The 15048-nt window shown below is 38.9% G+C and overlaps 1 protein-coding gene across 4 annotated transcripts in view; it reads right to left on the bottom strand.

The window, feature by feature from the left end:
- The window catches only part of CREB5 (cAMP responsive element binding protein 5), a 613433-nt gene that overhangs the window by 14755 nt on the left and 583630 nt on the right, over positions 1–15048 (bottom strand). For all 4 annotated transcript variants that reach the window (XM_073677914.1, XM_073677916.1, XM_073677917.1 and 1 more), the window contains one exon: positions 3770–3997. In XM_073677914.1, coding sequence (XP_073534015.1) covers positions 3770–3997 — 228 coding nt within the window. The remainder of the gene's footprint in view (positions 1–3769; positions 3998–15048) is intronic.

The following is a 15048-nucleotide window of genomic DNA, read 5'->3' as shown; positions in this document are numbered from 1 at the left end:
TTGCTAAGTATTTTTTTTTTTATTTAATTTGGAAATCTTGTAATTTTCACACTAACCACTGACATATGCATAGTGCATAGTGAAAATGGGAGTGGTAGTCTAAGTCTGTGAATAATATCCCAAAAATTCCAGTGATATACTGTGAATTGATTGGTGATATACAGCACCTCAATAACAGCATTTATTCTTTCGTTATTCACTTCTCTATCCTAATTTAGCTACTAAAAAAAAATCCTGAAACCAAGGCTTGTGTGTCACAGAAAGTGTGTTTCACACATTGTGAGACATGCAAGCTACAATATTTTTCTTTTAACCCTTTTCTGAAATCCTCCGTACATGTACGGTGCAAGTTGGTAGCAAGTGTATCGAGCAGGCACATGGGGTCCTATAGATGGCAGGTAATGGCTGTGTGTTACAGCCAGGACCTGCTTCTAACAACCACCGCCTGTATACTGTTAATGCCACTGTCAAACTGACAGCGGAATTAGCTGTGTGCTGCCATGAGAGCTCATCATTCTAATTGTCTATTGGCACACCCCTGATGTGACGTGATTTTTACTATATGGAACAATACTGTGGTATTACTGTATATAGCACAAGCAATCAGATGATCGCAGCTTCAAGTCCCCTAAGGGACAGTTGTATCACCTACTTTTATAAATGCTCTCTGTGTAAGGTATATAGTTGTAGGATTTCTTAGCTTAGTTTCTTAGCATATTGACATGTTTCTATATATTTTTTCATATTTGCCTCGTTCTTGCATTAACAAAGCGGATAGTTTTTGCTAAATATGGGGAGAAGTCACTTTGGCGTCACAAAGGCGAAACTTGACTACCATGGTAAGGAAAACCTACAACCTTTATTTTGGCTAAAGAATAGGAGATCAGGACAAGAGTTTGGCTCCACCAATATACTGTAATAGGTGTGCATCATATCTTACCCAGTAGTTGTAAGGGAAGAGGCAATCTATGCCTTTTGCAGTCCCAATGATTTGGAGAGAGCCAACCGATCACACTACCAATTGCTATTCTGCAAGGTGCCCCCCATTAGTAAAGGAATTTCAAGGAAGAAGAAGTGGAGTTTACAGTATCCAAACATTCCATCTACAATACGCTCAGTACCACATACAGATGAACTTCTGGTTCTAAAGGCACCAGAAACATTTTCAGTTGAGTCAAGTGAGGAAGAAGAGGGTGCTTATTGTCATAAAGCATCTTCCTCTCACAACCCAGACTTTCTGTCAGCAACCTCAACTGAACCACAACTTATAACACAAAGTGAACTGAACGATTTTATTAGAGATCTGGATCTGCCCAAGAGTAAGGCTGAGCTCTTAGGTTCCAGGCTGCAGCAGTGAAATCTCCGAGAGGGCAATGTTTGGATTTCTTTGTTCCACAACCGTGATAAAGATCTTGTCCAATACTTCTTCATAGAGGGTGATCTTGTGGCATGCAAAAACATCAACAGTTTAATGGAAGCTCTAAAGATAAGTCATAATCCAGAGGAAAGGAAGCTCTTCTTTGATTTGTCCAAAACAAGCCTAAAAGCCGTCTTGCTGCATAATGGCAATGTGCTACCTTCAATTCCAGTTGATAATGCAGTCCACAAGAAAGAAACTTATGACAGCATGAAACAACTGTTGAATTGCCTGAAATATGACCAACACTTGTGGCCCCTCTGTGGTGACTTAAAGGTGGTTGCCCTGGTTGGTCTCCAGGGTGGATACACAAAGTACTGCTACTTTCTGTGTCAGTGGGATAGTCATGCAAGAGAATATCACAACAAAAAAAGAGACTGGCTTCTTCGACATTCCCTTCAACCAGGGAGTAAAATGTCCTGCATTTAGCCCTTGTAACACATACGATTTTGTTACCACCATTGCATATCAAGTTGGGCCTAATGAAGAACTTTGTAAAGGCAATGGATAAAAGTGCAAAAGCATTCAAATATCTCATTGATAAATTTCCAAGGTTGAGTGAAGCAAAGATAAAGGAATGAGTCTTTATTTGACCTCAGATTCGTAAGCTTCTTCAAGATGAGAAGTTTCTCCGTTTGTTGCAGGGCAAAGAAAAGGCTGCATGGATAGCATTCGCATTAGTGGTAACTCATTTTTTTGGAAACTCAAGAGCAGATAACTATGAAGAGTTGGTGGAAAATCTCAAAACATATAAGGATCTTGGCTATAACATGTCCTTAAAGATTAATTTCTTACATTCACTTTTAGACTTCTTTCCACCAAACCGCGGAGCAGTGAGCGACGAGTGTGGTGAGAGATTTCACCAAGATATTGCGGCTATGGAGAAAAGATATCAAAGAAAATCAAATCCATCAATGCTTGCAGATTAGTGTTGGATAATTGTAAGACATGATCCAATGCAGGAGTACAAGAGACAAGCAAAAAGGAGTTGTTACTGAATGAGGAACAAATTTTGTAGTGCAATTTCTGTAACTGATTATAATTCGCAATAGTGTTTAGAGATGTTTTAGTAATTTGAATTGTTGCTAAGTTTCCTCTAAATAAATATCAGAAAATTGGCATAACAAAATATTTTGCATACTTATATTTGGAAAAATAATAATGTTTCAAAGCACTGAAACTTTTATGCATTAATATGTAGCAGTAAAAGGAAAGCTCTTTGATATCATAGAACAAGAGCCAACTAAACATTTTCATTGTCAGAATGGAATTCAAGATCATTAAGAAATGGATTGTTTCATAACTGAACCTGACAACTTTTGAAAATATGTAGAACAGTGTTATCCATTTTCCATTAGTCCGATGGGTTGAGGTCACTTGGACATTAAAAAGTCTATGCTTGTGCTAAAGAGCTCAAAAAGGGGTTCAATACATTCCTAGGAGACCACTGAGTAATATACACATATTTTCCAGGCAATTAAAGGCTCTACAGTATTGTGATTTAAAGGTAATAAGCAAATTTTGTGGGGGAGGGGTGGCGGAAATTCTTCAAAGCTGGTAAATTTGAATTTCAAATGATCTGCTCATCTCTACTGTCTACCCAAGACTTTTGGCGTGGAATATATGGTCAATCCAAGGTTTGGTGAATGATTACTCCTCTCATCCATCCTACCTTTTACTAAGGCAGCTGTGATAATTTCTTTTAATGGACTGAGATTTTACTGTGTGCTCTCAAACACTGGTCCAATACAATCGACAGTACAAAAAAATACATTTTAGAATAAAAACATATCATTAATAAAACATTTTTAATTCTTTACTACCTAAAAATAGCAATCATTCTTAGGTCAATATGAAATCTATTTAAGTATTTCTCAATTGATATATTTGGAAATAAGAACTTGATTGTAGTTCCATACAACCATCATATATTAGCAGACTGAAATAATAGAAGACGGATTAATTCCTTTACAAGTTTATGCTTTTTTTCAGGAATTAATTTAAAAGAAAGGGACATAAAGTTTAATACATCAATATCCTTAATAACTTGTGCTGGAGAAATGTTATATTTAAAAAAGGAAAAATAGAGTTATGTTATGTATAGACTAGACCTGTGGGCTTATTTCAATAAATCTTAATGAAGCTTTTACTTATGCAGAAAGTTCACTTTGGCATCCTTGGACATGGGTTGTTTTCATAAGAGAACCTCAATCATTTTTGAGGGCAGATTATGTCTGTGTTTTCATTATTAATCTAATGTGTCTTGCTTTACAGGCAGGTTGTGTATGATGGAGTGGTACAGAAAACGCTTGGGCTATAAACACTGGCTCTCTGAGGTTGTACAGTACACACCTGAAGCTGCATGTTTGTCTGGGTGAGTTCCTCTGCTTTCTTTTCCAGTGACATCACCCAGACCTTCCTTTTCTGTCTGCACCGGGTGGCAGCTGCTCGGTTCCTTTCCAGAAACTTTCGCCGCCTCTCGTCTGGATCCTCATCCACCACCCTCCTGCGTCGGCCTCCCGTGGGCTGAGGGGGCTGTATTGTCTGAGTGGGCTGCATTTGCTGTGCTGCTGGTGAGAGCTGGAGAAAGAAGAAAAGCTAATTGACTCCCATGCTACTAAAAACAGACATGTAAAATGTGGTGTTAGAAATGTCAGCCAAAACATAATTCAAGTGACAGCTTTAATTTTCATAAATTCATGTGGATAAATAAATTATCTGTCAAAAATATTAAGAAAAGGGTATTAGAAAAAAGTCTGCACACATTTTTACACAGGAACAAGGAGAAATATACCTTGATGGGCCTTGGTGCAAAATCTGTAACAGGGCCCTCACCTACCATGTGATATTCACAAAACTTGTGTCTTCTGATGTGCCTCAGGGGCCTCTAGGTATGAAGCTTGGGTACAACTGCTATATTTGCGACCCTTACAGCTACGCCTCTGCACCCTAGGTGGTGAACTGACCATTTTTAACTAGGGCAGAGCTCAGTGGCAAGAGGGAGTCTTTAGAAACTCAAATAAATCAACCTCTTTTTCAAGTTTGAGCAGAACCTACAAAAAGACGGTGCTCTATATTATTGTGAAAAGTGTATTGGAACTATAGTGGGTGGCAATCCTTTTATTGCTCAGGGGAAGAGATCTATCTACTTCTAAGCACAACAGATTTTTTTTAAATAGTTTCTAAGAAAATGCTCTTTGCTTTCACTAATGATGGGTTCTTCCTTTTCTTCGGGCCTTCACCACTCTTGAAATATGACTTTTTACCATAAACGAAGTGCACGTAATGACTGCAGAACAGAGATTTTAATCTGTATGATTTTTACAGGTATAATTATCTGACAGGCCACTTTTATACAAAACAAGAAAACTAAGTCTCCAATGTCTATGACTTCTGCAAGCAACCCTAGATGCCCATCTATTCTTATCTAAGTTTTATTGAAAGTCCTCTTCTAGATAACCTACCCACCACCATATTTGATCCATATTCCTGCTTACATATGAACTCTACACAAAGTAATGGGTACCAGCTGACATTTCAATAAGAATTTCTTTTAGCTTTCACCATTCCTCTTTTCATGGACTTCAAAACCAGCAAAAGTATTCACTGTAATTAAAACCCTCTCCTTTGGGTTATTGTCTAACATGTCTTAGTCTATATAACTGTCCGTTCACATTTGACGGACCAATTTGAATTTTGTCCTCATGCATCTTCTGATCCCCTCCGCTCATGTTGAAGTCCTCCACAAATGCGCAGAAGGTTGTGACATCATGAGCCATGACCTTGCGATCTCATGCACAAAACTGTTCTGGTCCTCATCAGAACTGGAAATACTGGCTCAGTGTAAGAGGCTTGGGGATCAGAAGATGTGATGAGGACCCCACAAATGATGGTGAGGAGCAGAGGGGCCAGAGAGGTGAGCAGTAAGGTTAAGAATAAAGATCTTTTTATTTTATTTAACCTTTTGATGGATTTTTTTAACCTTTTTATTTTTTTAACTTCTACTGATCAAAAAAATGGCCACCAGAGTGGAAGCAAATTACAAAAAATATGCAGTTTGAATTTTGGTGAATGCAAATTTTCAAGTAGAATTCAATTTCAATTTTTGAGTAGAATTCAATTCCACTCTAATTAATTTGCTCATCTCTAATAGTGAGTACTGGGCTTTCCATTAGCTATAAGAAGCCCATGTCTATAGGGAGTCCCACAGGTTACTTATGGTTAGGGCTAGATGAATTATTCCTGTAATGGCTGTCACGGTAGTAGCTAAAAAAGACTTTTAGTTGTTCTGCACTTTATCATATCTTGTAAAAATATTGGCTACCTAGTGAGAGTTGGTTTAGTTGCTAATAAATTTACTCTAGCTCATAAAAAATAAAAGGAAGGAATACTGGCACTGCTAACACACCCTCCAGGAATGCATACAGGCAAACATTAATTGCAGATTACCAGATATAGTGGTGCTCAGCTTGAGATAAACAGTACAAAATTGTGAGCAAAAAACAATGAAAAGCTAAATGAGAGTGGCACTCACCACTGGTACGTGAAAAAAGCAGCACTTTATTGCAGTCGTCGCATGAGCAAAGGAGACATAATAAGGTAAGTAAGCAACAACTGTTTCACCTAAACTATGCTTCATCCGGCTAATTACAACATAGAATACACACTCCTTTTATACTCTATTCCCAATGCTATGTGCAGGAAATAAAAAAAAAAAAAGAAAACTAGTATTGGAAGTAAAGTACAGGGTGGGCCATTTATATGGATACACCTAAATTAAATGGGAATGGTTGGTGATATCAACTTCCTGTTTGTGGCACATTAGTATATGGGAGGGGGAAAACTTTTCCAGATGGGTGGTGATCATGACGGCCATTTTGAAGTTGGCCATTTTGGATCCAACTTTATTTTTTTCAATGGGAAGAGGGTCATGTGACACATCAAACTTATTGAGAATTTCATAAGAAAAACAATTGTGTGCTTGGTTTTAACGTAACTTTATTTTTTCATGAGTTTTTTCCAAGTTTATGACCACTTATAAAATGTGTTCAAAGTGCTGCCCATTGTGTTGAATTGTCAATGCAACCCTCTTCTCCCACTCTCGACACACTGATAGCAACACCGCAGAAGAAATGCTAGCACAGGCTTCCAGTATCCGTTGTTTCAGATGCTGCACATCTCGTATCTTGATGGTATGGTGTGGTATATGGGGTACAAAGATAGTGGGGCCATTCTTCATCAATGGAAACCTCAATGCCACTGGATATCTGAAATTGCTACATGATGTGTTGCCCTCTTTATGCACTGAAGATGGCACGTTCCCTGAGTATTTCCAACAAGATGGTGCACCATCACATTATGGGTGTTAGGTCCGAGCATTCCTACATGAACAGTTTCCTGGAAAGTGGATTGGTCGTTGTGGGCCAGTTGAATGGCCACCAAGGTTTCCCGATCTGACCCCTTAGACTTTTATCTTTGGGGTCATCTGAAGGCAATTGTCTATGCTGTGAAGATACGAGATGTGCAGCATCTGAAACAACAGATACTGGAAGCCTGTGCTAGCATTTCTTCTGCGGTGTTGCTATCAGTGTGTCAAGAGTGGGAGAAGAGGGTTGCATTGACAATCCAACACAATGGGCAGCACTTTGAACACATTTTATAAGTGGTCATAAACTTGTAAAAATCTCATGAAATAATAAAGTTACGTTAAAACCAAGCACACAATTGTTTTTCTTATGAAATTCTCAATAAGTTTGATGTGTCACATGACCATCTTCCCATTGAAAAAAATAAAGTTGGATCCAAAATGTCCGACTTCACAATGGCCGCCATGGTCACCACCCATCTGGAAAAGTTTTCCCCCTCCCATATACTAATGTGCCACAAACAGGAAGTTGATATCACCAAACATTCCCATTTAATTTAGGTATATCCATATAAATGGCCCACCCTGTATAAAAGGGGTGCGTATTCTACATTGTAATTAGCCAGAAGAAGCGTAGTTTGTGCGAAACAGCTGTCGTTTACTTACCTCTTTATGTCTCCTCTCCTCATGTGATGACCACAATAAAGTGCTGCTTTTTTCAAGTACCAGTGGTGAGTGCTACTCTCATTTAGCTTTTCATGCTTTTTCGCTCATAAATTTATTTTAAGCAGTGGAGAACGGGAAATATCTTTGTCCCTCTGCGTATTGTCATTGACTTATATCTATAGATAAAGAAAGCTGTTTAATTAAAAAAATATATTAATAATTACCTTTAAGCAATTTGTTAACATGTCAATGGTGGCATACATTTTATTTGCATTTTTTGATGTTACAGCGGTTCTTGATATTTTGTTTCTTCTGCTCGTATTCAAGTTTCCAATATTATTTTTTTCTTATTCAAAGCTTAATAATTAAAATAAAGAGTATTTCAAGGACAATTTGAAAAAATATCTTGTGAAACCAGGATAAATATCCTCAGTCATTGTAATATGTGGATTTCGTTGTGCATTTTTGAGCAGGGGACATGTAAACCTTCAGTATACCTAGAATCCACTGCAATTTTTGAATGCTTTTTATGATTGGGTTATATAACACCCCATCCACTTGTATTGTTGAATGCTTTGTTGTGGAAATTCAGAGAACATTCTGCAAACAAAATTCTGCCCAAATTCATCATTTGCGATTTTAGGCTATGTGCCCACGATGCAGAAATGAAGCAGAAAATTTCTGCAGCATTTCTGCATCTCCCTGGCAGAAAAAAAGCATGCAGATTGTACATGCGTTTTTCCTGCAGAATACATTCAGATTCACATGCGGATTCACATGCGTTTCCGCATGCAGATTGACAAGCGCTTTCCAGGCGATAGCATCACTTGGAAAGTGCTTGACAACTAGGTCACACTGTATAAATCCATGCAAACAGCATGGATTTATACAGTGTGAACCGTAAAAATTAAAACAAATAAAGCTATACTCACCCCCGAGGCCCCGGCGTGTGCAGCAGCGCTCGTTCCTGTCTGGTTTCTGGATGCCGGCATATCGCGAGACAGAGCGGTGAAGGGCCTGCGGTCACACCCCTGGAACGCAGCCGCCACGGGAGGTGAGTATAGGTGTTTTTATTTTATCAGGGCCAAAGATTTAGATTAAGAAGGGATTGTCCTAGGGGTTGTCCTAGTAGTGGACAACCCCTTTAAGACTGATGTGTCTAATCAGGTCACATAGATCTCACTGCCGACACCTACTGTGATCACAAGTGCAGGGGGAGAAGAACAGAGCTGTGTGTCATTACATGCAACATTCCGCATTATTCCCCAATGCTTGGGATAGATGCCGAGTAGTGTATGTAATGACACACAGCTCTGTTCCCCTCCCCCTGCACTCATAATGTCAGTAATCACCAGCAGTAAGGTCTATGCAAGTTGGTAAGATACAATTGTCTTACCAAATCCTATTCTAATCATCTCTGGGGATGTTTTCTTCTTTTTTTCCCCCTCTGCATGTTGCTGCCTCTTTATGATTGGGCAACATCACGCAGGGGAAAAAGTAACCCCCTCCCCCAGAGAGGAAACTCTGTTTACGCTTTGGTTATAAGGTAAATGTGCAAATAAACTTTACTAACTAATATCTCTGCAATGGAGATGAGAAATTAAAAAAAAAACTAAAAAATTGTTTTATTCAGATCTTCAGCCACTTTATCATGATGTGGCCAGATAAGCATGTAAAAAACGGCGAAAGGTAGGGTATGAACACTGATGTATCCAAGAACTTAATACATGCTGGTTATCTGTCAATTTTATAATTTAGTAGCTTACATGGAATCATGACAGAATAAACTAGTACAAATACCACACTTTGCTGAAGTCATCTATAGTGAGGAAAAAAAATGGAGAGACTGAAATAATTGATAAGCAATTGACTGGGGCATTGTGCATTGTAAACAGAGCAATGACAATATTTTTCCTTGCAAAGGGGCACTCAAGAAAAGAAAACTATTTTAGGAAATTGTTGTTTATGCCGTCTCCTAATACATTTATATAAGTTCACCAAAGGAATGCTTACAATATATTCTCCTGCCTCGGAGGGCATTATATTATGTTTACTTGCCTGCAGATACAATATAACATTTCTCAACGGCTATAGATACTAAATCACAAATCACGCTGTAGTGTTAACCTCTTATCGCACATCTTCACTGCTGGCAAGAGTTCAAAGGCACAACCACTACCTTTTAAATTATTTCTGACATGCAGCCTCTGGTAAGGAAAAGATTTGTAATGGGGCTTTTACATTGACTAGATTCTCATTGATCAAAGTGCCATTACATAATGTTCACGCTGCTCATAATTTAAGGAGAGCCTAAACCTGTAAAGCTAAGTGCTGCCCTTGGGTCTCTGACAAGGTGCGTGCTACTAAGATGGCACATGAGTGGCATGCAGATTTACAGTCACTAGAGATCATGCGATCAGTATGCAGCAGATTAAAATAATGACTAAAATAAAATAATTTGATAGGGCAGCATGGTGTCACGATGGTTAGCACTGTTACCTTGTCTTGGGTTCAAATCCTACTAGGTAGGATTATGACTATTTTTCAATATTTAAGTAATTATCAAGGAAGATAGATAAAGTGACATTTAATCAACAGCTCAAAAAATATATGTTAGTTGGTACCTACATGAGGTCTCACAGTTGCCATTTTCCTTAGATCATACTACTTTGCGGTTTTCTAGTTTAGCTCCATTACAGCAGAGCTGTGATCTGTGACTATAACTTTGCTACAGAGCCTACAAGTGTGAAGCACCACCCCCTGCTTATGATTGGTTGAAACTGCAGTGCAGGATTAGTCTGAACCAATGAGGAGACAGGTGGAGTGCTTCAGACTACCTAACACTTGTAACTAAACTGTAGTCAAATATCACAGCTCTGCCCTAATACAACTGAGCTTAAAACAGCAAAAGGAGCAACATTTGTGAAAAAACAATAAGTCTGCTTAAAGAGTGTCTTACACAGGCCTTCAGAAAATAACTTGCAACTATGGTGTGACAAAAATGATAAGTAGCATCCTCAGGCTAAAATCCAGTGGGGCACATTTATAACTAGTATTATAGAAAGAATTATTTAAGGCCCCATCCTAATCATGTGCGGCAAATCTGTTCTCCCATACACCTTTTTTTGAACCAAGGATAAAAGTGACTATTTTTTTTAACTTTTGGCTTGCATATTGTATAACAACAACAAGATCTAGAACATTTTCTTAATTAAAGTGGATGTTTGATTTTTTGTCAATCACATTTCTTTGAAGTTAGCAGGATAATTAGCTGATCATAAAGTATCCAAATACTGAGACACCCACTGATCTGCAGTTATCCATAAGGAGAACTTGGCAGAGTGTTTTATAGTCCTGCAGCAACACGACAGGTGAAATTCTTACAACACTCCACTACCCTAACTCAGCTACTAGTTTTGCCATGAATGCCTAAGGATAATGCCCCTAAAGATCCCCATATACTTTTTCTGCCAAGTTTCATGTCATTTGCACTTCCTGCGCCCTGGCATCAACTCTGCTGTCACAGCCATCACTTTCTCTTCAGAATCCTTTGCTCTCTTCTGACTAAATTTCCCATCAGCCCTTGTAATTTCACCTAAACCTCTCCCACTCCTCTCTCAGCTTCACATAAAGCTTCAACATAATGCCCTGTCCAGGACACTGTTCCAGGAAGTTATTGATACATATATTCTCTGTAACACAAAGCACTTGAACACCAGCCATGCCAATAAAAATTATCCCCTGATCCCCCTTACTGATTAATCAAGTTCTGCTGTAATAGGATGGATAGTAAGAGAGAGATGTATGAACGTATGTATATAGTTGATGGAATACAGCAGGGTGTATCTATATTACTCAGGGTATAGAGCAATATACACATATACAAGTATAAGTGTCCTGCTGTACATATACAGATAAGCGAGAGCTCTGGAGGGAGAAATAGGCAGGGAGATGGGAGAACTGTGTGCAGCCATATGTGCTGAAGTAGTGAGTGAGCTCTGCTGAATAGAGCCCCGCCAACTTACACAGCATGAAAGTCACATGACAATGATGTCACGCCAGATTGTCAGATTCCTGAGCCAGGGAGAATCTGATGTGACATCACAGGAAGTCAGAGGATTCTCAGCCAGAGATCACGTGACCAGGGAAGCAGCTCAGGTTTATAGAAGGATTTGGAAAAGCAAAGGATTTATAAAAAAAAGCTTATTAATGGCAGCTAGGTGACATGCAAATACTTATGAAGTAGTGGCCAACCCCTTTAAAATAAATGGTTTGTCTATGTGATGTGCCTGGTCCTCCAAAAGAATATATGTTACAATTTTCTACAGTTAGGTTCATACATATTTGGACAGAGACAACATTTTTCTAATTTTGGTTCTAGACATTACCACAATGAATTTTAAACAAAACAATTCAGATGCAGTTGAAGTTCAGACTTTCAGCTTTCATTTGAGGGTATCCACATTAAAATTGGATGAAGGGTTTAGGAGTTTCAGCTCCTTAACATGTGCCACCCTGTTTTTAAAGGGACCAAAAGTAATTGGACAGATTAAATAATTGTAAATAAAATGTTCATTTCTAGTACTTGGTTGAAAACCCTTTGTTGGCAATGACTGCCTGAAGTCTTGAACTCGTGGACATCACCAAACGCTGTGTTTCCTCCTTTTTGATGCTCTGCCAGGCCTTCACTGCGGTGGTTTTCAGTTGCTGTTTGTTTGTGGGCCTTTCTGTCTGAAGTTTAGTCTTTAACAAGTGAAATGCATGCTCAATTGGGTTGAGATCAGGTGACTGACTTGGCCATTCAAGAATATTCCACTTCTTTGCTTTAATAAACTCCTGGGTTGCTTTGACTTTATGTTTTGGGTCATTGTCCATCTGTAGTATGAAACGACGACCAATCAGTTTGGCTGCATTTGGCTAGATCTGAGCACACAATATGGCTCTGAATACATCAGAATTCATTCGGCTGCTTCTGTCCTGTGTCACATCATCAATAAACACTAGTGACCCATGGCCACTGGCAGACATGCATGCCCAAGCCATCACACTGCCTCCGCCATGTTTTACAGATGATGTGGTATGCTTTGGATCATGAGCTGTACCATGCCTCCACCATACTTTTCTCTTTCCATCATTCTGGTAGAGGTTGATCTTGGTTTCATCTGTCCAAAGAATGTTCTTCCAGAACTGTGCTGGCTTTTTTAGATGTTTTTTTAGCAAAGTCCAGTCTAGCCTTTTTATTCTTGATGCTTATGAGTGGCTTGCACCATGTAGTGAACCCTCTGTATTTACTTTCATGCAGTCTTCTCTTTATGGTAGATTTGGATATTGATACGCCTACCTCCTGGAGAGTGTTGTTCACTTGGTTGGCTGCTGTGAAGGGGTTTCTCTTCACCATGGAGATTATTCTGCGATCATCCACCACTGTTGTCTTCCGTGGGCGCCCAGGTCTTTTTGCATTGATGAGTTCACCAGTGCTTTCTTTCTTTCTCAGGATGTACCAAACTGTAGATTTTGCCACTCCTAATATTGTAGCAATTTCTCGGATGCTTTTTTTCTGTTTTTGCAGCTTAAGGATGGCTTGTTTCACCTGCATGGAGAGCTCCTTTGACCGCATGTTTACTTCACAGCAAAACCTTCCAAATGCAAGCACCACACCTCAAATCAACTCCAGGCCTTTTATCTGCTTAATTGAGAATGACATAACAAAGAGATTGCCCATACCTGTCCATGAAATAGCCTTGGAGTCAATTGTCCAATTACTTTTGGTCCCTTTAAAAACAGGGTGGCACATGTTAAGGAGCTGAAACTCCTAAACCCTTCATCCAATTTTAATGTGGATACCCTCAAGTGATAGCTGAAAGTCTGAACTTCAACTGCATCTGAATTGTTTTGTTTAAAATTCATTGTGGTAATGTCTAGAAGCAAAATTAGAAAAATGTTGTCTCTGTCCAAATATATATGGACCTAACTGTAGCTGCTCTCTGACCCAGCTATTAGACGAGGGTCCTGAGCAGGATACACAAATCACTGGTTATTTGAAAATAGGGTTCCTAAACTAGACACCCCCTGGTGACATCACAGAACATCTGAAAACCTTACAGTTTTTTTTTTATATATAACTCCCCTGCAAATCCTGCAAGTTTTTTTTAATTCTAAAAATGAAAATAGTGAAATTGTAATAAACATGGCACAGGTAACGCTGCCTCTCATCACCTTACACTGCTGTTTTCTCTCCTTTCTCATGTCTGTAGCACAGCCTGTTTATTGGAAAGCTGCACCTGTAACGGCTGTTCTGATTTTTATCTTTTTTGGTAATGAGCTTTGTAAATGAATAGGCTCAAAGAGCAAATTTTTACTTTTCAGCATGGCTGTCACATAAAAGACAGTCTGTTAATTTGTACACAGAGTATAGCACAACATTTTCGAGACTTAGGAGCTCTGTAATTTATGTGTCTGCAGCCTTGTTTGTAACACATCTGCTGTCTGACTAGAATTTCAGCCAAAAAGGTTTTCCTTCTTAATGTATTTACTGCACAGATGAGCATTTATGAGGTTGATTTAAACACCTCTACTTAGCACATATATAGCAGGCTGCACCCCCAGACAACAAGTGTACACTAGACACCAGGGGCTTGCAGCATCTGAAAGCAGTCTTGTATTTTCCTTCAATGGTTACTTAAAGGAAAATACAGCAATTTGGAGCATAATTGCTGTCTCCTGACGTCAAAAATGGGTAATTATTCATCAAGTATGTTTTTGGTTTGGGACAATTGTTTTTTCCTGTAGAAAGAAGTCACGTGTATTTTGGAGCAATCTGTTTAAAGCGTCCTTCAGTCAAGCACCTGCGAAGATGAGGCAATTCACTAACTTGTCAATGATATATTAGCATCTCTATGTTATTTCTTAACTATGCTTGAGTGTGGATATGAGTTTTTACCTGCTGTGAACCCATAATGCACGGTCTATCCTGACACTGGTATAGTATATTACACCCAAAGAAACAAGGGCATTAAAGGGGTTTCCCCACAAACGAAAGTTGATTTTAATCAATAGATCTTGGAATAATAATAATTTCTACCATTGGATATGTTTAAATAAAATGTCCCTGTGCTGAGACAATGTTATAAATGTTCCCCTTTGTAAATGGCGACCATGCAGGAACATGGTCTGATCATACCACAGCTACTGGGCAGGGGAGGACGCAAAAGAGTATACAGACATTACAGCAGGGGATCACAGCTGATTCTTTCTTTGAGAGAAAACATTTCCCTGCCTGTTTTTAAACATTTTTTTACTTCAAAGAAAGAATCAGCTGTGATCCCGTACTGTAATGTCTGTAGACTCTTTTCCTTCCTCCTCTGCCCAGGAGCTGTGATATGATCAGACCATGTTCCTGTACGGTCAGACACAGCCATTACACAGTACACAGCAGGGGCACATTTATAAGATTATCTCAGCACAGGAACATTTTATTTAAACACATCCAATTAAATAGGATGAGACTCACCCACTGAAGTCTATGGGTGCGTGAAAAAAGTCAGATGCCACAGTATAGCCTCTGATTTTAAAGATACATTGCCATTCTGTAACATAGGAA

The sequence above is a fragment of the Phyllobates terribilis genome, unplaced genomic scaffold, assembly GCF_046119375.1.
Source record: "Phyllobates terribilis strain yellow unplaced genomic scaffold, ASM4611937v1 Scaffold_4__5_contigs__length_816908805, whole genome shotgun sequence".
NCBI classification, from domain to species: domain Eukaryota; kingdom Metazoa; phylum Chordata; class Amphibia; order Anura; family Dendrobatidae; genus Phyllobates; species Phyllobates terribilis.
Note: the sequence above shows the minus strand (reverse complement) of the source record. Positions and strands in the feature narration are given on the sequence as shown.